Here is a 26,861-nt window from a genome sequence, read left to right on the forward strand (position 1 = left end):
GCTACAGAGAAGCAGCACTGGACTGTTGCATATCATTCGGAAATCAAGGTGCCAGAGTCTGGAGGAAGACTGGGGAGAGGGAAATGCCAAAATGCCTGAAGTCCAGTGTCAAGTACCCACAGTCAGTGATGGTCTGGGGTGCCATGTCAGCTGCTGGTGTTGGTCCACTGTGTTTTATCAAGGGCAGGGTCAATGCAGCTAGCTATCAGGAGATTTTGGAGCACTTCATGCTTCCATCTGCTGAAAAGCTTTATGGAGATGAAGATTTCATTTTTCAGCACGACCTGGCACCTGCTCACAGTGCCAAAACCACTGGTAAATGGTTTACTGACCATGGTATTACTGTGCTCAATTGGCCTGCCAACTCTCCTGACCTGAACCCCATAGAGAATCTGTGGGACATTGGGAAGAGAAGGTTGAGAGACGCAAGACCCAACACTCTGGATGAGCTTAAGGCCGCTATCGAAGCATCCTGGGCCTCCATAACACCTCAGCAGTGCCACAGGCTGATTGCCTCCATGCCACGCCGCATTGAAGCAGTCATTTCTGCAAAAGGATTCCCGACCAAGTATTGAGTGCATAACTGAACATAATTATTTGAAGGTTTACTTTTTTTGTATTAAAAACACTTTTCTTTTATTGGTCGGATGAAATATGCTAATTTTTTGAGATAGGAATTTGGGGTTTTCATGAGCTGTATGCCAAAATCATCAATATTAAAACAATAAAAGGCTTGAACTACTTCAGTTGGTGTGTAATGAATCTAAAATATATGAAAGTCTAATGTTTATCAGTACATTACAGAAAATAATGAACTTTATCACAATATGCTAATTTTTTGAGAAGGACCTGTATATATATATATATATATATATATATATATATCATAGTGGAGCTCTGCTCTCAAGCTCTGCTACACTCAAGGTATATAGTTTTCTTTGAAGTCTTTTCATCTGGACCCTGTCTGCTTCTCTCCTTGATGTCATAAAACCTATAAAGCCTTTTTAGTTTTTGCCAAAGCTATACTTTGAGCCTACGAAGGTTTCCTGGTAAAATAAGTTGCCTCTTGGAACAGACAACAGCGGTAAAAATGGACATAAAATAAGGGTTAATAACTTTATCAGAGCAACGATGAGAGGTAGGGATTGGCTGGGCTATTTTAAAGAAAAGTAACTGGAATTAGAACACAACTAGTATGCAGAGTGGAAAAGAACTATGAGACATGGTCATTGATGTCTATGTCTCTAAGACATGTCACCGTTAATTGAGAAATAAACACAGGGGCAGCTGGCGGGATCAGAGCTCAGGTATAAAGCAGCTGACTGCTCACAACTGGGGCTATTTTTAGTGTTTTTTAATTATGGTTTACTGCGCTTTACTTCTACTCTGAACTGTCTACTGAACTCCACAAGAAGTTAGTTAAAGCCATATGCATTATTGTCATGGCACAGTTTTATATGCTGCATCTCTATACCGGAAGAGAAAATGTGTGAAGAAGATCAGCAGGTGTCCTGTGCTACCATGTAGGAGATGTCCACAGTATTGTGATGTCAATGTACCGTAATTAGTCATTTTGTGAATAATTAATGCTAGATTGTACATAGCTGAATACATTTGTGGGCACCTCATCCGACCCTAACATGGGGTTCAGCACCGAGCCTGTATTGTCACACTCTTTACAGGATTATACACAGTATTGTTCTCTTGGAGACAAATTAATGGGGACTTCTTGTGTGCCAGAATTTAGATTAGCCACACAGCTGGTTGTAACAGCTTGAATGTGGAATTGTACATATGACGATACAGATAAACAGGATGTATGCGCACCGTCTCCGTGCCATCAGCACGTGGCGAAGATTAGATAATGGAGCAGTGCTGATTCTTGGGATGTCTTTGAGTATATAATTCACAAGCGTCTTTTTTGTTCTGATAATGTAGTCCAATCATTGCTTAATGACTGGATATGCAGTAGAATACAATATTATACCATTTAGAAAGCTAGAAATATGTTCGAAAATTCAGTGCTAATAACGGAAATCAGTATTCCCACAAACCCGAAAATATTAACGTACATCTATCACAGTATAAAAAATATGATAGGAGCACTATCTTCACTCTCTCTATCTTCTTGCTTTGGTCTTGATGAATCTTCCTCGTATAGGTTTTGTTGAGCAGTAATAGGTATATTAGGAATATCAATTGCCATCCCTATCGATGTCAGTGCATATTCCTATTAGTGTTGAGCAAAGTTCTTGAAAGTTCGATCCACTGTAATAAAAAAAAAAAAATTCGATCCACTGTAATAAAAAAATAATTATATAACACTTTGTGACAAATTACTTCATCACAAAGTGCTTTTCTTTGTAAGTAGTGGGTGCAATGACAGGGAACCGCGATTGCGTCACTCCTGGTCATTGTACGATGTTGTGTTTAATGTTGATTGCAGCATCTGAGTTAAAAGGGGTCTCCGGGAAAAAAGAAACCTGAAAATATGTAAATATATTCCCAAATACCTTTCATTACTTATAATTGTTTGTTTTGTTTAGGGAGAAATGATTAGGAGAAACCAAATTGCCGCTGTCCTATTAGTCCACACAAGACCTGTCCTAATCACACAGCAGGACATGTTCCTTCACAACACTGAGATAAAGAGCTGCCTCATCCTCCTCTCTGCTCTGCTTGTCAGGGATTATGATCCTGAATAGTATTTAGCTGAATTTCTGTAGGAATGGAGTTCATGAAGAGACATGAAGTACAGAGGACGGACAGGACAGGCTGTGGTAATGGAGACTGCATACAAGTGCAGCTGCTTATTAGCCGCATCTGCTCATGAACTCCATTCCTACAGAGATTCAGCTGAAGATCTTATCTGTATTCAGGATCATAATCCCTGATAAGCAGAGCAGAGAGGAGGATGAGGCAGCTCTTTATCTCAGTGTTCTGAAATAACTTGTCCTGCTGTGTGATCAGGACAGGTTTTGTGTGTACTAATAGGACAGTGGCCATTTTGTTTCTCCTAATGATTGCTCCCCAGACAATCAAGCCATTATAATAGAGGTATTTTCATTTTCTTAATTCCCAGAGAATCTCTTTAATATTAAGGTCTATAATAAAGAATAAAAATAAAATCATACTTGCCTCATTCGATCACAAAGAGTCCTCCACCGCCATCTTGATTAAAGAGCCAGCGTGAAATCTCGCACGGTGCATAGTGACGTAATACGTCACCGCACATGAGATTTTGCGCTGGATATTCAATCAAGATAGTGGCAGGACTCTTCGCACTCAAACGGATGAGGTTAATATGATTTCTTTTTTTACCCTTTATGCTGCCCACTTAATTCTGTTATGACAGAATGTGAAATGGAATACCTCTAAAGGTGTCCTTTTTACATTCAGTCCTAAGAATTACGTTATTTTTTAATATGACCATGTTATAACGAAAAATTAAGGTAATTCATAAATCGCCCGAACCCAAACCCGGACTTCAGTGAAAAAGTCCGGGTTCAGGTCCGGTTACCCGAACTTGCAACGTTCGGTACTAACCTGAACTTTGCAGTTTGGGTTTGCTTATCCCTACTTAAGACGTGTTGGTGTAACATACTGAGGATTTCAGATGCCCCTTGTCATTACCCCAGTTCCTGACTATGTACATGTGCTCAATCACTGCCCATCATCCTGCCTATCTGACTTGTTACTCACAGGCGTCATCAGTGCCCAGTAAAACACTGAAGACATACTCTCCTTAACGCTCAGTTAGACCTTTGCTAAGAAGATTCTTTAAGCTGAAATGACAGTTATGCTTTAAGTTGATCACCTCTAAGAAACAGGGACTGTCCACATTGGAAACTATTCATCCATGTAGTTGCTAGCAGATAATAACTGACTAAGAGTTTTCCCGGCTCTGAGAACTCCCATAGTGAGGCTGCATGCCAGTCAATACATACGTTTCTTCTATCTGCCTGTCAATCGATCTGTGGACGTAGTAATTTGCTTGTTGTGCATAATTAGCACATGGTCAAAAATGTGTTCTTTTTCAATTTTGATGATTGTGGGTTATGTTTACTGTAAGCCAGAAGCATCTTTTAAAAACCTGAGCAATATTTTTCAGAATAAGCCTGCAATAAAAATCACACACGCTTCATAAAACACCACTTGATTGATATCACTTGCACCATTAGGAACTAAACGACAAAGGATGTAATTTCAGTTCTCGCATGCAATATTAATTGAAAGCCTTTAAACCATTTTACTGAGGGGAACTTTGACAACATGACATTCGGAGGATCGTTAGCCAAAGTCATTTTATCTTAGTTACATTTTCAAAGTAAATAGTATAAAAACCTGTAATTTGCCCATTTCTGATTTGCATGTAATTTTGTCTTTGCATTTTTGAAAAGTTAGCAGCTGAGTGGCAGAGGCATTTCTCCAGTATGGTATCTTCAGCAAATGGAAATGTTTCTTGCGAGACCCTTTTATCTCTACATAACATTACTGCATTACAAGCTTCAAAAATCTGACAACACAGTAATAACTGCATGCACATATTGTGATTAGTTTTACATAACTTTTAATAACGTATAGTAGTTTTTATATTTGTAGTATCTAGGTTGTTCAGGATGCCTTCCTGTATATGGCAGGTGGTTTCAGGTTCCCTCAGCCTGGTAGTTACAGTGGTGCCCATAATTATTCATACCCCTGGCAAATTTTGACTTAAAGTTACTTTTATTCAACCAGCAAGTAATCTTTTGATGGGAAATGACATAGGTGTCTCCCAAAAGATAATAAAACGATGTACAAGAGGCATTATTGTGGGGGGAAAAACATTTCTCAGCTTTTATTTACATTTGAGCAAAAAGTGTCCAAAATTAATCATACCCTTCTCAATAATCAATAGAAAAGGCTATTACAGCAATCTAATGCTTCCTATAATTGCAGACTAACTTTTTGCATGTCTCCACAGGTATTTTTGCCCATTTATCTTTAGCAATAAGCTCCAAATCTTTCAGGTTGGAGGGTCTTCTTGCCATCACCCTGATCTTTAGCTCCCTCCATAGATTCTCAATTGGATTCAAGTATGGACTCTGGCTGGGCCACTCCGAAAACGTTAATGTTGTTGTCCTGCTAACCATTTCTTCACCACTTTTGCTGTATGTTTTGGGTCATTGTCATGCTGAAATGTCCACTGGTGCCCAAGGCCAAGTTTCTCTGCAGACTGCCTGATGTTGTCGTTGAGAATCCTCATGTATTGCTCTTTTTTCATGGTGATTAGGTTCCCTGGTCCATTGGCTGAAAAACACCCCCATAGCATCAGGTTCCCACCACCATGTTTGACAGTGGGGATGGTGTTCTTTGGATTGAAGGCTTCTCCTTGTTTACGCCAAATGAAGGAAACATCTTTGTGACCAAACTATAACATTTTTGTTTCATCTGACCATAACACAAAAGACCAGAAGTCTTCTTCTTTGTCCAGATGAGCTTTTGCAAAGGCCAAGCAAGCTTTTGTGTGCTTTATCTGCAGAAGTGGCGTCCTCCTTGGTCTGCATTGTGCAGTTTCCGTTGGATTGTCTGCCTTGAGACATTGCCACCAGCAGAGCCCAGATTCACCAGGATGGCCTTGGAGTTGATCCTTGGATTCTTTTTCACCTCTCTAACTATCCTCCTGGCCAGCACAGGTGTCACTTTTGGCTTCTGACTACGTCCTCAGAGATTTCCACAGTACGGAACATCTTGTATTTTTTGCTCAAATGTAAATAAAAGCTGGGAAATGTTTTTTCCCACAATAATGCCTCTTGTACATTGTCTTATTATCTTTTGGGAGACACCTATGTCATTTCCCGTCCAAAAATTACTTGCTGGTTGAATAAAAGTAACTTTAAGTCAAAATTTGCCAGGGGTATGAATAATTATGGGCAGCACTGTAGGTGGGATACACTATTATAAGCTCTGCATAGTGGCCCAGAAGCTCCGAACTGCACCCTGTAATAATGGCTCTATACAGATTTGACCTTCTTCACCTTACTTCTTGGCTGCACATGTTCTGGTATGTGTATCTCAAGATGATCAGCTTTTCAAAACAACATGATTTTGTTATATTGTGTCAGGAGATATCTGTACTAGATGTGTCTATGTACAGCTGCCCAGAGTGTCAGAGTGAATCTGTATTGTGTGGAATTGGTTTAATGAGAAATTAGGGTAGGCACATTAGTATATGCAGCAGCCTCACTGAGAGTTATCTGGTGTTATCATCTCACAAAGAAATAGGAATATGAAATATTATATATTTATTGGGGAATTGCTATCTGATTATTCACAGTTTCAAGGCAACCTTACCTTTAAAGAGGTTGTCTCACTTCATCAAATTACATTTATCATGTAGAGAAAGTTACTACAAGGCACTTACTAATGTATTGTGATTGTCCATATTGCTTCCTTTTCTTGCTTCATTCATTTTTCCATCGCATTATGCACTGCTCGTTTCCAGGGGTTGCAGCCAACGCTGAAGCTCAGGTACGAGGGGACTGAAGCTGCTGTGCGTGCATGCCTATGCGCTCTCCAATGTTCCCGGCCACCAAAGAAGCTGGCTCTTTTCCCCATAGTGTGCAAGCATGCCCACTGCTGCTGTGTGATAAAAAAAATGAATCAAGCCAGCAAAATAGGCAATATGGACAGTCATAATACATTAGTAAGTGCCTTGTATTAATTTTGCCTACCTGGTAAATGCAACTTGCCAAAGTAAGACAGCCCCTTTAATGCATTCAAATACCCCTAATGTTTTAGATGGGTCAACAGCAGGCCTTTGCTCCAATAGTTTTTGAGGGTCACCAGCAGGCCATCAATCATAATTTTTCAAGGGTGTGTAGGATGCCCTCCTTTATGTGTAATAAAGGGTGTATTGTAGTGCCAGTTCCTTGTAATTTTTGGCAGCCCTTTCACTTAGTGCATAGGCTTTATGAGTGTAGGAGTCCCACTACCTTACCACAATGTGAATGAGGCCCTACTATATGTGATATACAGGTTGTATCGGAGTGCCTCTTCCTTGTAATTTTTGACAGCACTTGCACTTTATATACAAGTAAGTATACAGGAAAAGAATGCCTCCTAACAATTTTTCCTCTAAAATCGATTTTATTTTTGGTATTGTGCGTATTATTGTCAGTCTGTAAAAGTGGCATAAAACATTGTTCCCACAAGTGACCTGGGAGTCCAAGATGCATCCATACATCCTCCCCATGCTGTTTCTTAACCATTACAGTGGTGTTTCCATCAATGTCTGACCTTTTCCTGTGAACCAGACACCCTCAGAGCAGGGGGTGCCCTGGTTTAATGCTCTGGTTCTCCCATTGACTTCTATTGTTCTGCTCGAGCACCCGAGCACTTTGGTGCTTGACCAACACTACTTAACATTCTATCCTGTGGCCTTCTTTTGGCCTCACATACCGTAAGGGTTCTCCACAACCAAGACATTAACACACTCATCCCTACCCTTACTACTCTAGTTGTCCCTTCCCTAACCCAACTTTTCAACATATCACTAACTATGATGTCACTATCACTAACCTGATGTCTTCCCTTCCTCTTTAAAACATGTCACCATCACACTCAAGAAGCCCTGCCTGGACCCCTCCTTTCTATCCATCTATTGCCCCATTCACATCAATGCTCCAACATGTCCACTTTTCGATCAGCTACAATCCCGCTTCCGATTCAATCACTTCACTGAAGCCATCCCAACCAAAGTCACCAATGATCTGCTAGATGCCAAAGTTAGACTCATTACTCTGCATTTCATCCTTGACCCGTCCTCTACGTTTGACACAGTCGACCGTTGTGTCCTGTTGAAATCCTCTCATCCCTCGGAATCACAGACCTGACCATCTCCTAAATCCCTTCCTACCTCACCAACAGAGCTTTTCCCATTCATAAACGACCTCCTCATCATGTCCTCTCTGTGTTGATGTCCTTCAAGGCTCTGACCTGGGTCCAGTACTCTTTCCAATTATAAGGTGGGCCTGACACAGCTCATAGAGCTCCATGTCCAACTTCTATGCTGATGACACTAAAATCTACCTCTTTGGTCCTGATATCAATTCTCTGCTATCCAGAATCCTGGCATGTCTATCAGCTATATTTTCATTCTTCTCCCCCGCTTCTTAAAACTCAACATGGAGAAAACAGAATTCATATTCTTCCCCCTATGTCAGTCAGTAAGTATGCTGCCTTGGCATCCAAAAGCTTACAACCACCTTTTGCTTTTAACTCTAGAATATCTCTCATATTTGCTCTTTATTCACCCCTGAGTCAACTAAAATGCTAATGCATGCCCTTTTCATCTCCCGCCTAGACTACTGCAACATACTTCTCTGTGGCCTTCCTATCTAGCACTCTCACACCCCTCCAATCTATTCTTAACTCTGCTGTCTTGTTAATCTACCTATCTTTTCTTTTCTCCTTTGCCTCTCCCCTCTGCCTTTTTCTTCACCGGCTCCCTATCTCCCAGTGAATTCAGTTCAAAATACAGCATATAAGGCCGTCCACAATCGGTTCCCTTCTTACATCTCTAACCTGCTTTCCCAATATCTCCCCACACATAATCTCTGATCCTCCCAAGACCTCCTTTTAAATTCTCTTGTTGACTGTTCCTTGCACAATCATCTACAAGATTTTTCATGTGCAATCCCCATACGCCATACCCCTTTGCCTTGTAGAAGTTCTCACAGGCAGGGTCCTCTCGCACTCTGTACCAGTCTGCTACTAAATTGTATGTAGACTCCTATTTGCCTGCTATTTATAATAGGATTCCAAAATATTCCACCCTGTGAATATATTCATTGTTGTATGACCCTCAGTCAGGAGCTGCAATTACTATCTTTTATACAGTTATGTCTGCAAGAAGACTCCAAGTGGTAAGGACTCCTCAGGGGCAGCCAGTTTTACACATTAAATGTTTACATTCTATTTCAGGCTACTCTTTTAAAGTGTTCATTATGTAAACCATAGGCCAATGAACACATTCACATTAAACTGCATAACAATGTGCCAGAGGCAAATAAGGCAGAAAAAAGGAAAGTGCATTTACATTCTGCTGTTGATCTGATCTACTGTAAGTCTTGAAGAATTGTAGTTTGGTCAACTATAACCTACTTCAGTGTTCAGCCTCTACAACACGTAGCATGTCCTGACAACCACATAATATGAGGTGCAGGTTCAGAAACAGAGCAGTGTCACAAGTTGGAGACCCCAGATATACTATATTAATGGTAACATCTAGAGTTATAAGGGTTCTCCAGGCAGTTTGGCTAATCCGTACTGGTGCTAAACTGTGGAAGGAAGATACATAGTACATAGTATCTGTCGTGCTCTCTGATGTTGCTGCTATTTCTGTTGCACTGACACAGGCTATGAGCATTTCCATCAGAGTCCCAACTGGATGTGGCTGCTTTTTTGCCATTTAGCTGCTGTTACAACAATGTAGCTGAACAGCGAAAGAAGTGGTCACATCCAATCGGGCCCGGTTGGAAGAGACCGTAGCCTGTGTCAGTGCAGTTGAGTTGGTGACATTTGTGAAGAGACTACTATCTAAAAGATCTTCCTTCCACAGGTTAGTAACTCTACAGATTAGCCGAAAATCCTGGGGAACCCCTTTAACTCCAAACTGAATTAACAGTATAAAAAAATAGTCCTTAAAGGGACTTTCCACTCTTTAGATATCAAAGACCTATCCTTAGCATAGGTCATCAATATCAGATCAGTTAGAGACCAACCCAGCACCCCCATTGATCAACTATTTTTGGCAGCTGGTGACACTAGAAGCAAGTTAGTGGGCAGAACTGGAAGAAGAAGGTTTGGAATGATGGCTATCAAACTCCCACTGATCTGATATTGATGAATTAGCCTAAAGACAGGTCACCAGTATCTAAAGAGTGAAAAAACTAACTTTAACGTAATAGGTCCAAATGGCTTTCATGCCTATGTCTTAGAATGCAGTGAATCTGTATTTAGAATACCAACCAAACAAGGCTCCCTAAAGCCATAATATAATTCTAAAATGTAACAGATAAGAGATGATTCCAGATTTTGAGTATATTATAGAATATGTAATTGGGGCTGAATTTCAATACCAGACAAACTTGGACAAGAGTAGTAGTGTTCTTTTAACCTTCAACAAGTTTAATTTAGGGGCCGTGTAACCCACACAATCTTGGAATTTAGGAAGGGGGCAAAAAATAAATAAAAAGTTTTGCATGCTTAAAATGTTTTGTTTAATTTTTGTAGTATTAATATATATTTTTTTTAAATCACTCAAAATACACTTGCACTTCCTACTTTTCAGCAGTTAAGCAGTTATGTCATTATCAACATAGGCAGGATTGCAAGGAAATGCAAAGCCTATATATAGATAACATATTCACCATTCACCATTCACAAAAGGTGAGAATGAAAGCTCACCATCCCATCCTGCACAATGACTCATGTCCGGATCACAAAGAATGCCCTAGAACACTATCTGTCCAATCTATATAAATATCCCCTTTAAGGGAGTTCTTCAGACCTAACTGTTGATGACCTAGTCCTGAAAAAGATAGATAGAATAGGTCATCAATATCAGAGTGGTCGAGTCCAAATGAGACTGGGATTGAGCTTGTTGTAAATTTCCCAGCTGCTACACAGTGTATGGAGCTGAGCTAATTGTGGTTCACCACGGATCCACCTATCTGTACTTAAAGGCTAGGGACACCAGTCTACTTATTTGGGGCAAAAAACATTAAATATTTTTTTCAGTAAAAAAAAAAAAATCTTCTACTTCTTTTCGTTTCACTCCAGTCTGCAGACTGCTCCTTCTCAGTGATTCCGTCAGAGAGCTGCTCTGACTGCTCGATCTGCAGTCCTTATCTTTACTTTCCTAACAGCCCATAAACACTTTTTTAAGCTCAATTCTTACCTTACTGAGGAAACTTACATAAGTGTGACTGTATGAGCTGTCAGGGAACTAGACATAAAGGTTACAGTTGAGCCGTCAGAGCAGCTCTCTGATGGATTCACTGAGAAGGAGAATCAGCAGTTTGATGATGCAGATAAGTAGGAGGCTGTTGAGAAAAATTAATGAAGGCCAATTGAAAAAAGTCTAATTAAACAAAGCAGAAGATAAAAAGCAAAACTTGAAAACTGGCCATTAAAATAGTGAGCTGGACAGTATAGACATGTGTAGGCAGAACTTACCTACCTCACATGTACTAGGGCTGGAGAATAATATGTGCTCCTGGCTTTAGTGAGTTAACAAGACTCTTAGAAGCTGAAAATCCTCTGGCAGGTCTCCGTGATCCAATCCAAGACTGACGCAGACCTGCACCGCACTGATACCTTCATTCTAGCTCAGCATAGACACAGATTAATATATTAATGTGCAGCGTTTGCTAACACAAAGGATCCGTTACTGCACGTCAGTCTAGGCAGTAGGCACCCTCCATACTGGTGCATGACATACATTAAACAGACTTTTCCGCAGTATCAGTTTTCGTCAGACAGATCTCTTTTAATTGGGTGCTTGCTTTGACTGGTTGAATTACCTTGTAACTGTCTTGTTGAAATGTGCCTCGAAGGCCTCAGCAGTGATTCTAATCAAATACAATGACACCCACTGGTGTGGATAAAGGCAGTTCTGATTAATTGCAGTAAAATCTACCTGACTCATAACTCTTTGATGAATTTATGTGCTCCTCTATTTCCAGCTATCCATCCACATGAATTCTCTGTACGGCAATAAAGCGGGAAATAGTGCTAAATATTTATTGTTAATAAGATTGGCAAGCTAGCGGAATACGGGCAAAACTATTCACTGGGCTTTAACTCCCCTCTTTAAATATGAAAGCACTTTTGACTTGGCTTGTGCAAGGCTTGTTCAGCTCATGGAGCAATATGAGTAATATTCATCAGCTATGAAATGTTCAGACATGATACAAATGTAATTTCTGTCCAGAGTCAATGTAGCTGCAAGACTTACATTGTAGATTGGTTCACAAATCTTACTGCTGACACATAATTAATAAAATTCAGCTGCAGGTGTCTTATGCTTGCCATTCATATTTAATAGATGTTTTACGAAATAGTCATTGTTAAATAAGTTGTAAAAAGTGCACTTAATATTCGAGACATTACTGTCGCTGGACATTTATTATCAAAAGCTGCTTTTGGTTATGGTTCGAAAGGTGACAACCACAACTAAATGGCATTGGAGTGCCTACAAAGGTTGCCACCCAACTTTCCAAAGATCCTGTGTGGCATATGAATGTGCCTTTGCCTATAGATCCATTCTCATGAGTTTAAAGACCACTCCTCTCGAATAACTTTATACTATAAAGGACATCTTTTTGAAATGAGTTTCAGTCTCACTGCAAAATCATTTGCATACTTTTTACCATGGAGTAATGCTTGAAACGCATGAAATGCTCCAATGCTCTTGTCAGGGGGGCTGCCTGGGTGAAAATATGGGTATATCTGGGTTCAGCTCTGAACCCGGACAACCCCTTTACCTGTTTTTCTAACTGTGTCACTGGTACTTTCACTTTCATTTTGTGCTGATCACCTAATAACCCTTATTTCTAAACTACTGAGAGGTCATGAACAATTATTTATGCTACATTCTTATCCGTAAGATAAGAATTGAGCTTTAGTTAATTGAGCTTTGAGTGTTTATAATGTCAGAGAGCAGAGATGAAGAGACTGTCTGCTCCCCAGATGACGGGAAAGTCAAAAAATTCACAGGCAGCTAATAGCAGCATGTCAGCTCTGTAAGATTCCTTATTGGTAGGGCTACATGCACGCTACCGTATGTGTTTTGCTGTTCGCAAAGGTTGGGTCCGCTAACAAAACAACGGATGACATCCGTACGCCATCCGGGTTTTTTGCGGATCCATTGCAACAATGCCTAAAACGGACAAGAATAGGACATGTTCTATTTTTTTTGTGGGGCTACAGAAAGGACATACTTATGCGGACAGCACACCGTGTGCTGTCCGCATTTTTTGTGGACCCATTGAAATGAATGGGTCCGCATCCTATCCGCGAAAAAAATGGAACGAACACGGAAACAAAATACATTTGTGTGCATGTAGCCTAATGAAACCAAATTAAAAAAATAGGTACAATGCAATACAAAAAAAATGCCCCCAAAGGTGTACATAGCCTTTAAAACTCATTAGCAGTATATGGCTTTTCAGGTCTAAAAGAAATTCAAAATTCCTCAGAGTTTGGAACGTAATACCACCTCAAAATTGTTGATGAAATATGTATATATTAACATTATACTGAAGACATAATATTAAGAATATAGATAGTTACAAATTATTCACATTATCAAATGTATTTGTATAGCACCACCTGTTGTTTGCCCCTTTTCTACTTTCTCTGTCCTGCTCACTGAGATGGACGCACATGCTCAGTTCCATCCTTCAACTGCCACCAGCTGACACACCCCTGAGAAAGGACACACTCTCTAAATTGCCAGCTTAAAATAAATCTAGCAGAGCAATTGGAGCAATGAATGAGGAGAACTCTGGATCCATCTGAGGTGCAGGGCTGGTTCTAAGTTTGTTAGAAAGAGATTGTCATGTACTATAATAATATTGGATTTTTATTTTTGGCATTAATCATGGGATAAACTCTTTAATTCTTTTTGCTCATGGCTATGATTAGGAATGCCACCCTTGCCATGCGGGGGGTGTTTCTGCATTAATTAGGGAATTCTATTTTGCCTTTGCTACAATGAACTTAACGCTTGTTAGCTATATGAGTCTTCTGACGTTGTAATCAGATGTGATTTAGTCTGTAAAATATCTATGCTGCAACATCTGTTTCACAGAGTGACCTTCTGCTGGAGAATGCTTAGTGTCTATTAGCAAATCAACATACAGACCTACACACTCTGAAATCCTCTAAACTGGCAGGGTATACTGCTGTTAAGCTACTGGCTTGGTACAAATGATTACTGTTAAGTAATGCTTAAAAGAAACACTGTTAAAATAATTATAGGAATTACTTGTGTTTAAAGAACCTGTGTGATCCGTGAAGAATTGCCCGTGTCATTTCATTTCACTTGCTTTTCCAATATTATTTTGGCTGTGGCTCTCGAAACGCGCATCGAAAATCGGTATCTGTCAAATCCTGTTTATGAAAGTGCTAATGTAAATGAAATCCACTATAAAGAACCGAATGACAGTTTTCCATCTGTTTAATGTTAATTAGAGCAATATGTGCCCAAAGTAAATTTGTCTCTGTGAAATGTCATTTGAGACCCCGCAGTATAACCTTTTTGTCTTTTTTTTTATTGAGTTAATTGCTCATTTTCAAATTAATTTCAGCATCTTTTTCTTTTGTTCTAATCCACAGAGCAATCGCCAAACAACCAAGGCCAGTCAACTTTGCAGCCTTTACCACCTACTCACAAGCAGCATCCTGCAGCACAGCAACCATCCATCACATCCCTCAATCGCAATTCTTTGACACATAGGAGGAACCATAGTCCGGCCCCGCCGGCTGCGCTGCCCGCCGAGCTGCAAACCACACCCGAGTCCGTCCAGCTGCAGGACAGCTGGGTCCTTGGCAGTAATGTGCCACTGGAGAGCAGGTAACTATATGTACTATGTATCATCTAAAGATGGTGGTCCTGGGTAATGCATTTGTTTTCAGTCACATAGATGGGGGTGCTGGTTCACGCCATGACTTGCTCATGCTGGAATAAGATTTCTCAGTGCTTCATCCACCTCCTATTTCATACATTTCATACCACCCATGGAGGAATAGTGTGGGGCCAGCCTGATCCTCATGTACCCAATTTCATAAATTTCATGCGCTCTTGCCGGGAAGAATTTTTAAGTGATTCCTATTGCATAATATTTAACAGACGGGCATGTTGTTCTACTGACTTCAATAAACTGTCAACAAGCTTCTTGAGACATTTCATATTGACTTTTATTATTACAGCCGCTTTAATCATTGTAGAAAAATGAAGAAACTAAATCAAGTACAGCAGGATAGGCAAGCCATTTATTTGAGAACATCACTTCAATATTTAAATCTAAGCAGCAGAAAATTGGAAATGAAATTAAATCTTGAATTCTTTTAAAGTTGAATCAAATACATTAAGCTATTCAATAGACAACTTCACCACCCCCAGAAGCAAACAAACCTTTGCTACTAAGCCAACTCGCTTTTCACATATCGATAAGCTGAGCAGGTGTACACATTCTAGCAATTATTCATTGCAAACTAGTAACAAATGAACGCTAAATGCCGTCAAGTGCCTAGGCAAGCCAGACTGTGATAAAGATGCATTACCATAAGTAATAGTTGGCTTATGTTATTAAAAATGTCAACAATACATATGAACAAACCCAGGAGTAGAGATGAACAAATTTCCTGAAATTCAATTCAGGTCCAATTCTAACATAGCAGTGTGCAGATTCGATTCAGGTATGAATACATTTGCCCGGAATTGAAAGTACTCAAATTGCCCTAAAATCTTGTGTATGACACTCAGAGATCTCCTAGTGCTGTAGCCAACCTCTATTAAGCTTTCTAAAAGGGTTCTCCATGAATTATTTTAAATGGCCACTTGGAACATGATCAGAACTGGTTGCCACCACTTGCAGAGCTGTGTAGATGGTAATGATGTGATCTGCCTATGTTATGCCATCATGGCTGAGCAGCCTGACAGAAAAACGCATCTATATGTAGCATAATCTATAGTGAGGCCCTGCCACCTAGGCAGCCCTGCAAATGGAGGCAACCAGTCCTTCTCACATTCTAGGACTGGGTGCCAGAAGCCATTTTAAATCATTCCTGGAGAACCCCTTTTTATTTTTTTCAATAACAACTCGTCTATGTGCAGTGTCAGTTACATCTGCGTTTTTTCCTGAATCAGGCAGGGGATCAGCAAAAACACTTCCATTCTGATAATACTACCTGCTGCATCCGGTCAGAACGGATCTGATTGTATTATCTCTAAAATGAACAAGGTGGATCTGGCACTAAAACCATTGTAAGTCAATGGATTCCGGAACCTTTTTTTTTTTTTTTTTTTTGTGTCCGAAAAAACACATCCGACAGCGGTTTTGTGTATGGCATAGGAACGTAACCAAACAATATTCTGGTGCACTCCATTTTGTTTTGTTCAGTGTTGTCCCCATTGACAATGAATGGGAACAAAACCAAAGCATGTTCCTCTGGTTTTGAGAACCTCTGATGAATCTCAAAACTGGAAAGTAAAATGCAGATGTAAAGGTAGCCTTATAAATCCAGTTAAACAGAGCATTTTAAATATGTAGCTGTAGAAAATGAACTGGTTAGTGTCACATGATCTACTGATGTCAGGACACATCACACTGCCCTAAGGCATGATGGGACAGCTGTCACATGACAAATGAGGAAGAAGGATTAAATCATGGGGTATGAGAGAAAACTGCAAATTAAAAGCCAATTTAAAAGAAAAAGTGAAAGAAAATTCAAGGAGGAATGGGAGCTAAAGCACTTGATGAAAATAAACTTTATAAACTTTAGAGTGAAAAGTAGTTTCATATATACAATATCCAGCTCACCGTACATCCACAGCCCCCTCGTGCATGGATAGACCAGGTGGTCCCCCCCTTCACTTTTACAAAGAGGTGGCAGATTTTTTTTTACACTAAGGACTCTTTCACACGAGCGAATGCCGTGCGGGTAATCCACTGCGTGAAAGAGAGCCAAGCCCCGTTGCGGACAGCATAGACACGGAGCATTAACACGATTGATAATGCTCATTGCTCCGTGCCTCTCTGTGACCTTTTTACTACAAAATCACTATGAGATAAAGTTGTCACCGTGATTTTGTAGTAAAAAAATCACAGAGAGGCAAAGACCATTATTACTCATGTTAATGCTCCGTGTCTCTGCTGTCCAGAATGGGGCTTGACTCTCTTTCACGCAGCGGATTACCCACACAGGATCCGCTCATGTTAAAAAGACCTAAGCCCAATGAATGGCTACACTCACCCAGTCCTAATAAAATCTGGCCCTACCTCATCCAGGGTGTCGCTGGCGTCGGTGTGATGTCCACTGGATCCAGAACAAGGTCCCTGTGGTGATATACAAAAAAAGAATAATCACATAAGGAAGGGATGGTGACTGCCCCTGTGAAATCACCAGCAGGGGGCGCCATGTCCTGGCCTGTAAGATTGAGCCATGCCAATGCATAGCAGGGTAATCTAGGACATTTTTCCCCTAAATGCTACTACACAGTACTAATGCCCACCTTGTTGCCCCTCACAGTAATTAAGCCCACCTTGTGATCCCTTCAAAATAGTTATGTCCTCCTTGTGGCCCCTCACAGCAGTTATGCCCACCTTTGTTCCTGTCACAGTAGTTATGCCTACTTTTGAACAATTATCCTTAAAACTTACGATTCACTTATTCTTTCAATTATTATACCATACATTTTTGGGATTTAAAACTTATTGTTGTCCCAAATGAAGTTATCCATACAGAAACTTTTCATAAAGCGGTGTCAGGTAACACAATATTAAAAGCATCTAGTCATCACCCTATTCACACTCTGAAGGCTATTCCAGTCGGGGAATTAATTAGAGCGCATAGGAACTTCAGCACTGATATGGCATTCTCAAATGAATACCAAACAATTATGACACATCTATCCAAAAGAGGTTATCCAGAATGGATGCTGTCCATAGCCCTGCACATAACTAAAAACAAATCAAGAGCAGAATTACTATTTAAATTTTAAAAAGCGGAAATAATAAAGGGCAAAACAGGGAATTCTGAACAACCCACGCTAGTCCTTACTTACAGTTGCCAATTCTCCCAGATAAAACGTATCATCACAGAGTGTCTTCCTATACTTTATGAGGATAGTGTCTTACATGACACATTGAGAAATGCATGCACAATAGTATCGAGGAGACCAGGCACACTTGCTACTGTCCTTTCACCTTCATGGTTTACACGCACCATTCAAACCACATCCAGTACTTGGATGAACTATATTGGTTTTACTAAATGTGGAGGACACCGCTGCAAAACCTGCAAATTTGCCTTTCCAACAAAAAGTTTCCATAATTCTACTCACACTGAAACATTTCCGATAAAAAGTTATATTAATTGCAATACAACAGGTATTGTCTATGTTAGTGTTCCTCAACTCCAGTCCTCAGGGCCCACCTACGAGTCCTGTTTTTAGGATTTCCTTATTATTGAGCAGGTGATATAATTAGTGTCAATGCCTAAGGACTTACCACAGGTGACTAACTGGTAGGTGGGCCCTGAGGACTGGAGTTGGGGAACTCTGGTCTATGTCATACAATGTACAGAATGTGACCTTATTTATGCAAGGAGCTCCTCTAGGAAGTTTAAAACTAGATTACTAGAACATATCAATTACATTACCAACCCTTCAGCGGTAGGTATTTTAAATGCAGCGAAACATTTTATATTAGAACATAACCGCAGTCTGAAAAGTTTATGTACTTTTGCCATAGAGGAAGTAGGGGTTCCTCCTAGGGGTGGGAATATAAAAAAGGTGATCCTGTTGAGAGAAGCGTACTGGATGTTCAGATTGAATACAAGACATCCTTTGGGTTTTAACATGAAAAAGGAACTAATGTATTTTTATTAAATTAGCTCAAAATACTTTTTCAGGCAATAGATAGTAAGTAAATGTCATTATTTTGTTTTACACATTGTTTTCATGAAGATACCAGTCCACTGGTTTCTGGCTTCATTTTTACTTCACTCACACCATGCGGTTTCTCAGGTCATGATTTATATTTAAGGATTGCGCTCTTGTCCTGGAGTATATCTTTCCGCTTGGTTTCATATATTTTTTAAGTGTTATTGAATGTTGATCACAGGTGTAGCACATGACGGAGTGTTGAGTGTGAGTTCCCCTCCCCCACCTTTTGTGGGCGGTGGAGCCTTACTTAAAGCTGAATGTTTGACACCACGTGTCAATGTGTTACTGAAAATAAAGGAAAAGGAACCAAACTATATTAAAGTGCTGGAAGTTATTCTCATTACTGAAAAGTAGTTTACGACAAAACTCCTTTAATGCCAAGACAGCACTATTTATTTGGATTCTGCTGTAATACAATTTTTTTTTGAAATTCAAGATGAATTTGATTAGTTTAGAACTGATTTCGTCATCTGTACCCAGGGGGTTAGCATTTAACTGATTATATACGGTAGATGTAGGTAAGTCTTCATTATTGAAGGCATCTGTCATTTGAGTTATGTTCCTTTAAAACCTTATCACTGATAATATGAAGTGCTATCATGTTTTATACTGTATATTAATCATTCATTCTATAGGGATAGCCCTATCTAGAGGAGTGCTATCACCTTGCATTTAACATGGCATTTTATGGCATTGCCATGCAACCAATTACACTGCAACTAGCACAGTAACCAATGAATTTCCATCCTCTGCAACCCCTATAACTATGGACAAAGAAAAACAATGTTGTAAAATCTTTTAAAATCTACCATAGTTTCTACAATGAACCATGTCTTAAATACACTGTTCTTGAACTTAAAGTGTAACTGCCGTTTCATTTTTTATTCCCTTATGGTATAGTACACCCTGCTTTATAAGTGCTTTTGTGCTTTAAAATTTGATCATTTTCAGTTTTACCTGCTAATAACTCCCACAAGTGCATGCTACTTTCCTATTCAGCAGCTCTCAGCTCACAGCGTTGCCACGTGCAGTCCGTCTTCTCAGTATTATAACAAGAAAAAGATGAGCTCTGGGAGGAGGAGCCTGGACAGCCTGGAGCTGGGCTGAGGCAGAAAGTGGAGGGGGAAGGGGTGCTTTAGATGGTGATATCTTCTCAATGGGAGCAGAGAAATAACTGTTAGAAATAGAGTCAGAATAATTGTGGGTAAAATCTGCTTTTACTTTCAGCTTCATTCACAACATCCCGATTTCTATCATTGATATCTTCCCCTGTACTGAACAGATTTATGTCATTCTGGTCATTCTGGAATGTCAGCTTTCAGACAATACAAAGTCCATATTTAGCTGGTACCAAACCAAACATATAAGCAGGTATACCGCCCCCCCCCCCTCCCCCTCCCCGTCAGTCTGCAAGAGAATGAGGGACAGCTGGCTATTAAGAGGTTTAAAAGAAATGCTCACTGATTTAATGTAATTGTAGGGCTGTATGTGAGGATACACACTGCTCTGGGTACTGCGGCAAGTTATCTGTGTTCTGATTGGTCCTGCTAGTTCATGTGAGGAGAGCAAGGGCTTATGGGAAGTGAGGGAAATACAGGATGGCCTCAAGGAAGGGCAAAGATCATCACAGGAAGAGCAGCAGAGGCCATCTTAGGAAGTTGCTAAAAATAGAGGCACAGAGAAATATGGTTGCTAAGGGCTAACTGCAGACATCAGAAAGGTAAAATTAGCTGAAAAATGCAGCTTCATTAATACCTTCCCTTCAGCATCACATATGTTAGGAATTTCATTTTTGGTAGCGAAATGGCAGTTACACTTTAAGTCAGGGATGTCAAACTCGTGGCCCTCCAGCTGTTGCAAAACTACAACTCCCATCATGCCTGGGCATACTACAGCTATCAGGGAATGATGGGAGTTGTAGTTTTGCAACATCTGGAGGGCCATGAGTTTGACATCCATGCTTTAAGTGATCCTCAAACGAGCTTCAGATCATAAATCCAATGTTACTTCGGTCAGAACTTTGTTTCAATGGTGTATGGAGAGCCGTCTCTGTAAAGCATTTAAATGTATAGGCTCCAGCAAGGTGAAATTTGTTATCTCCGAAGTCTCACAAGACTTTATTGAATAACTTCAGATTTAGATTTGTAAACTTGAAAAACATTTTAAAATTGAATCCAAAGTCTGCTTCGATACTGAGGTATGTGCCAGTACTTAAGCTGACTTCGAAATCAAGTTTTAAATCGTTTTCAATTTTAAAAATCAATGGCCGAAGTTTTTCAACAAAGTCTTCTGAGACTTCCAAAATAACAAATTTCACCGCGCCGGAGCCCATACATTTGAATGCTGTATGTAGACTAATCTCTGTATAACAATCAAATGAAGTTTTAACTAAAGCGACTTCAGATCTATGATCTGATGCTTGCTTCACCCATTATTGGGTTTATACAGATGTACTATAGGTTCACTTCCTTTTTCATAGTGAGGATAGGTTCATACCGTGTATGGCAGCCACAGAGAATTCAGAGACTAAGCCTGGCAATATACAGTAGTGGCTATAGATGTGTCCTTCCTTACCTTTTCTCTTGGCTCAACATAGCCCATGATAACTGGTGCAAAATGGCCAGCCTTGAGAAAAAAAACATGATATTACAATACTCTGTTGGGAGTTGTTTATGCTATATGTGTCTCTATATTTGGCCACCCAGAGGTTGTGATGTGAGCTGTGTCCTCTTGAGGGTTTTGCTAGACTGTCACAATGATGTATTGAATTTGTATCATAAGAAATATCTTTTCTAGAAAAGCATACAGTGCTGATACCCAACAAAATTCACCTGCCAACACTTGCTATAAGAAGAATATAGTTTATCGTCACACGGGTAGATGTTATGCGGCATGTGAGAGATGGCTCACAAGTTGTATGTTAAATATTGGTGCATCTTCAGTCTACACTTCCTCTATACACATTCAATTACTTAAAGTATGAAAATCAGTTGTTCATAGATTCTCCTCTATTTTAGGGTGGCAATCCTATACAATGTACTAAAGCCTTGTCCAATATTGTAGTCTAAACGTTTGCAACTATAAACCAGTTACATGAATGTATCTGTCTATACATTTTGCATATGTACATGAAAAGATATGTATGTCTGTATATTTATGACTTAATGGCCTATTATGTGCTTCTGTATGTTCTTCACAATAGTTGCTCCATGCAGCATACTGAAAATAGGAAGTGCTAATACAAATGGACTTCTCATCTCTCTCCACATCAGTTATGACACAGTATACAACAATTTATTGTGAGACTCATTAGTACTCCACTAAATGTCCCCAATTAATTAGCACTAGCTGAACAATTAATCAACGCTGTAAATCACCGCTGTCACCTCCACATTTTTGATGAAGTTAAAAAGACTGATTTTCCAGGTTGCATGTCAGTATGAATGTGCATAGCAATGGTAAGGACTTGGATCTGACAAATATAAATATCGACAAGTCATTAACTGCTTAGGGAAAAAAAAAGGAAACATAAGCAAATAGATATCATAGAGAGGCATAGGAAATCATCAGCTCTCCGTATATTTTCAGTGTTTGATGATATCACATTAAGATGTTGCAAACAGAAGGTATAATAATTAGTCACAATAGTTTATACATACATTTCCGAATAAACACTGTAGACAAATAATAAACTTTCTCATTAGGATATTTCCACCTCAACACCAGATTTCAAAGGCCATTGAAATAATATGTTCACTGCATTAACCAAGTATGGATCAGACATCAGCCTGTTATACTCAATTGTGTGACCTTTTGAGATTTCTGTAGCTTCCCGTCTCATCAGTGCACAATTTCCACTTATTTATGATCACATCTAGAAGGCTCAGATCTCTCACAGAGATGTATATCATATAGAGAATGCATAATCATTTGAAACATATGAAGCAAACCTCTAATCAAGAAAATAAAAACCAGGCAGAGAAAGTCATTCCCGAGCTGTAAATGCATTTATCCGGTGATTATACACATTGTATTATTTCAGCTGACAAATGGTCTGATACTGCTGTGTAAATGAGCCAAAATCATTTCTGGATGAAGACTCATCCAACTAGCCTGCAATAGAGCATGCAATCAAGGGAACCACATGGATTAGCCTTGTTCATTGGTGTTACCTGTGTACCATCATTTGATCCTGTTGATGCCTATTATTTCCAGTGCCCAAGTTGGTGGTTTTGCATTAGTTGGTTGCAGCAGCTATGGGTTAGTTGTCACTAGCCTTCAAAACTCTTAGTGTGACGGTAAAGAAATCCTAACGGATTGAGCTTTTGTATTCTGAAATCTGGTCCAAGTTTGGTGCCAAAGATACAGGATACCTGTTATTGAGAACTAAAGCTGTTCATAGACATAATAATTATAAGTAATGATGTGAACTATTTTACTATTCTTAAGAATATATATCTAGGCTTTCCATGTTAAGGAAATCTGGGTCATTGTTTGGAACAACTAAGCTTCAGAATGTTTCACGTCAGATTTAAATACTTGACTAAAACGTAAATGTATGATATAATCATTTGTATTGTGGAAAATACGAATTTGGGTATGTCACTATCCTGAAAAGCATTCTAATTTAAGACTAATGTTCTTCATATCATCATGACCAAATCTTTGGATTGGATTGGCCAACTTCAGTTTTAGCTGTAGGAAGGACCCCATTGCATGGATTGATAGCCGCTCCAGCCCATGAAATGACCATGTAGATACTAATTTTAAATTTTCATGTCTATTTTATTTAACATAAACATAACATTATTTTTCACTGTCAGATGCCACTGAATAGATGCAGAACAATATGTATGATGCAATGTGGATATAGTATCTGCCGATATTACACTTTACAACCTTACAAGCCCTCTAAAGCAGACCTTTTCATTTTTATAGGATCGCAAAACCATTGATATCAGAAATATTGCAGATATCTTTAACTGAATGCTAGGCCTAGTCTAGATATATTCTGTTCCTGGTTTTCTTCAGTTTAGAAGTATAACAATATGTTGGAGACCTTTTGAAGCAACCCCATTAAATGCGGGAAACATCATCCACATTTTTTATACTATGTACTCAACAGTTCTCAGGTTCTCAACATTTTGCTAGAAAGTAAATTGGAATTAAATTAAGGTTTTTGTTTTTTGATTGAGTTTATATGGGGGAAAGAAGGTTTTTAATATTGCTCCCCTCCTCATTATGGTACCCTGTGACATCAGACATTGTCTCAGCCATAAACCATACAGTACGAATTCTGGGTGTTCAATTTTTGATGAAGATGTCCTAGTAGATGGTGTTTTTTTTAAATTTCAGGCACTATTTAGGACATTATTGTACTGTAGAATTTAAGGGACCTCCGCATGAAGACAGCCCCTGTTCATGTGCCCTATAAGAATGTATGGACACTGCTTCACATTTGTTGGAGCATATCCCATTTTTGTACTTCATGACTGACCATTCATTTGAATGGAAACTATGTAATATTACAGTTCACTTGCATTTTCTGCTGCAGTATATATGCCTCAGTGAGGCTTCCATATGTAAATCAAAGTTAAATTTGTTTTGTGGACAGCCAAAAAGGAATAGTGTCAATGTTTAGACCTTGGATTTGGTCTGGTGTAACTTCTTGACCCATGAAGAATTAAATTCATTTACAGGAAAGGCCACAGTATGTTCCTAAAAGCTAACAAAAAGTTTGACATTTTATTTTAGTTTATAGATATCAGTTCTTTCAAAATGAGACCTGAAGATCTCAAGATATAGAAAGACATTCCATTATAGAAATTCATGAGAAGGTGAGGTGAGGAGACCCAGCATCTTCATTGACACAAAACATTTTCATGTATTTTCAAAAACACATCCATCAATTCCCATCTAAACAATGACACTTAATTTGTATAAATCAAAAAAAACCTTTTATATTGTAATCGACTATATTTCCATCAATTACTCCCTTAGATTTAATCTGTGGTTTTATTTTTAATCCAATTTAGTTCATTGCTACTTTTCCTTCAGCTGTCATTTCACCAGATATATTCATAGATAACTGAATATGTGAATATTATAGACTTCCACAGGCTCCTTAGGCATATAAGGGTGATAGCTGACAACTTTGATATTATCTAATGATGTGCAGCAATGTGTCATGAATATTTGAATCACTTACCAACTTGTCTATTGTGACTATGTTTTAGGAACACTAGAATTTTTATTGTTTTACATTATTTTTGCCATCCATCTTGTGAGAGCTGTTGACACAATAATGTATTCTTTGAGACTTGGCATTTTTTCCAAGACAGTTATGTATACTATAAAAAAAAAATCAGTTTGGTAATAAGATTTTATTTGGCAAATTTTTATACTTCATTATACCCAGCAATGACTTAAAAGTGAGATACAACATACAACATACATAAGGGGCTATGGTTTAGATTTAGAAACATAGAATGTGTCGGCAGATAAGAACCATTTGGCCCATCTAGTCTGCCCAATATACTGAATCCTATGAATAGCCCCTGGCCCCATCTTATATGAAGGATGGCCTTATGCCTATCCCATGCATGCTTAAACTCCTTCACTGTATTTGCAGCTACCACTTCTGCAGGAAGGCTATTCCAAGCATCCACTACTCTCTCAGTAAAGTAATACTTCCTGATATTACTTTTAAACCTTTGCCCCTCTAATTTAAAACAATGTCCTCTTGTGGTAGTTTTTCTTCTTTTAAATGTTCTCTCCTCTTTTACCTTGTTAATTCCCTTTATTTTTTAAAAGTTTCTATCATATCCCCTCTGTCTTGTCTTTCTTCCAAGCTCTACATGTTAAGGTCCTTTAATCTTTCCTGGTAAGTTGTATCCTGCAATCCATGTACTAGTTTAGTAGCTCTTCTCTGAACTCTCTCCAAAGTATCAATATCCTTCTGGAGATATGGCCTCCAGTACTGAGCACAATACTCCAAATGAGGTCTCACTAGTGCTCTGTAGAGCGGCATGAGCACCTCCCTCTTCTACTGGTAATGCCTCTCCCTATACACCCAAGCATTCTGCTAGCATTTCCTGCTGCTCTATGACATTGTTTGCCTACCTTTAAGTCTTGAATGCTAGTTTCAAATTTGTGGTAAAGGTATGCGGCAAGCTGCTTTGGTAGAGCTGGATACCATAATGGGATCCAGGAGGGATCTACAAGAATCCTGCATGAGTAAAATGCGTTTCAGTTGGACAAAAACCGGTGAATGTTTTTGTCTGGCCGAAACCCTGCACTCATGCTGGAGACCAGCCAAATCCCTGCTGGATCCTATTATAGTTAATTGGGTCTATCAGTGCACGGCCCTATACGGCTATGCCAGACACAGTGAACGGTTTCCCTGACAAAGCAGGCCACTCGATTCCTTTGCTGCAGATGTGCTTGATAAAGACTCACATTCATGTAATATTGATGCTTAGGAAAATATCTCACAGTCAATCAGACATCGACCCTTGCTTGCACCTCCTACACAACTCAGAACCAATCCCTCTCTCTTCTACTTAGTAAGATCTCCGCGCCCGCTCTGATCCACTCCAATAGTTACATTGTGACAATTTATTCAACCATAGTCATAGTTTGATTCACACTTTGGAATATTCATACCTCATCTACCAAGCTTGTAATTTGATATAATAAACTTTACCTCATGGGAAAATGGATCAGCTCTGCCTTCAAACAACTGGTTGTAATCTATTTTACTGTCAGACATGGCACAAACTAGCCATTGTGTTAAATTTATACAATACTTGCAGTAGTTGCAACCTGACTTAATTAAGTAATAATTCCAGCAGAGCGGGGCCTTGTATGTCATTAATAAGTTACTATAGGCAAAGATTTTAATTAGTTTTAATGATTCTTTTTCTGAAATTTGTATTATTTATTTATTGAATCTCCATTGTGCCATGTATCAGCAGCACATATACAATGCTGGGCCAGGCAGGCAGCTTCTAAGTTAGTAGAATGTGTATTATCTCGCTGGTTCATAGTTTTTAGGCATTATAATTTCTGTTTAATGTCAGCAGCTGTTCATTGAATCACTTTCACACTGGAAGGAAATGTTTTGGGCCAATGATAGATTGGA

The 26,861-nt window shown here is 39.2% G+C and overlaps 1 protein-coding gene across 4 annotated transcripts in view; it reads left to right on the forward strand.

Moving 5' to 3' along the window:
• The window catches only part of TENM3 (teneurin transmembrane protein 3), a 1,312,080-nt gene that overhangs the window by 991,446 nt on the left and 293,773 nt on the right, over positions 1–26,861 (forward strand). For all 4 annotated transcript variants that reach the window (XM_044297320.1, XM_044297329.1, XM_044297345.1 and 1 more), the window contains one exon: positions 14,386–14,623. In XM_044297320.1, coding sequence (XP_044153255.1) covers positions 14,386–14,623 — 238 coding nt within the window. The remainder of the gene's footprint in view (positions 1–14,385; positions 14,624–26,861) is intronic.

Source organism: Bufo gargarizans, chromosome 1, assembly GCF_014858855.1.
Source record: "Bufo gargarizans isolate SCDJY-AF-19 chromosome 1, ASM1485885v1, whole genome shotgun sequence".
Classification (NCBI taxonomy): Eukaryota; Metazoa; Chordata; class Amphibia; order Anura; family Bufonidae; genus Bufo; species Bufo gargarizans.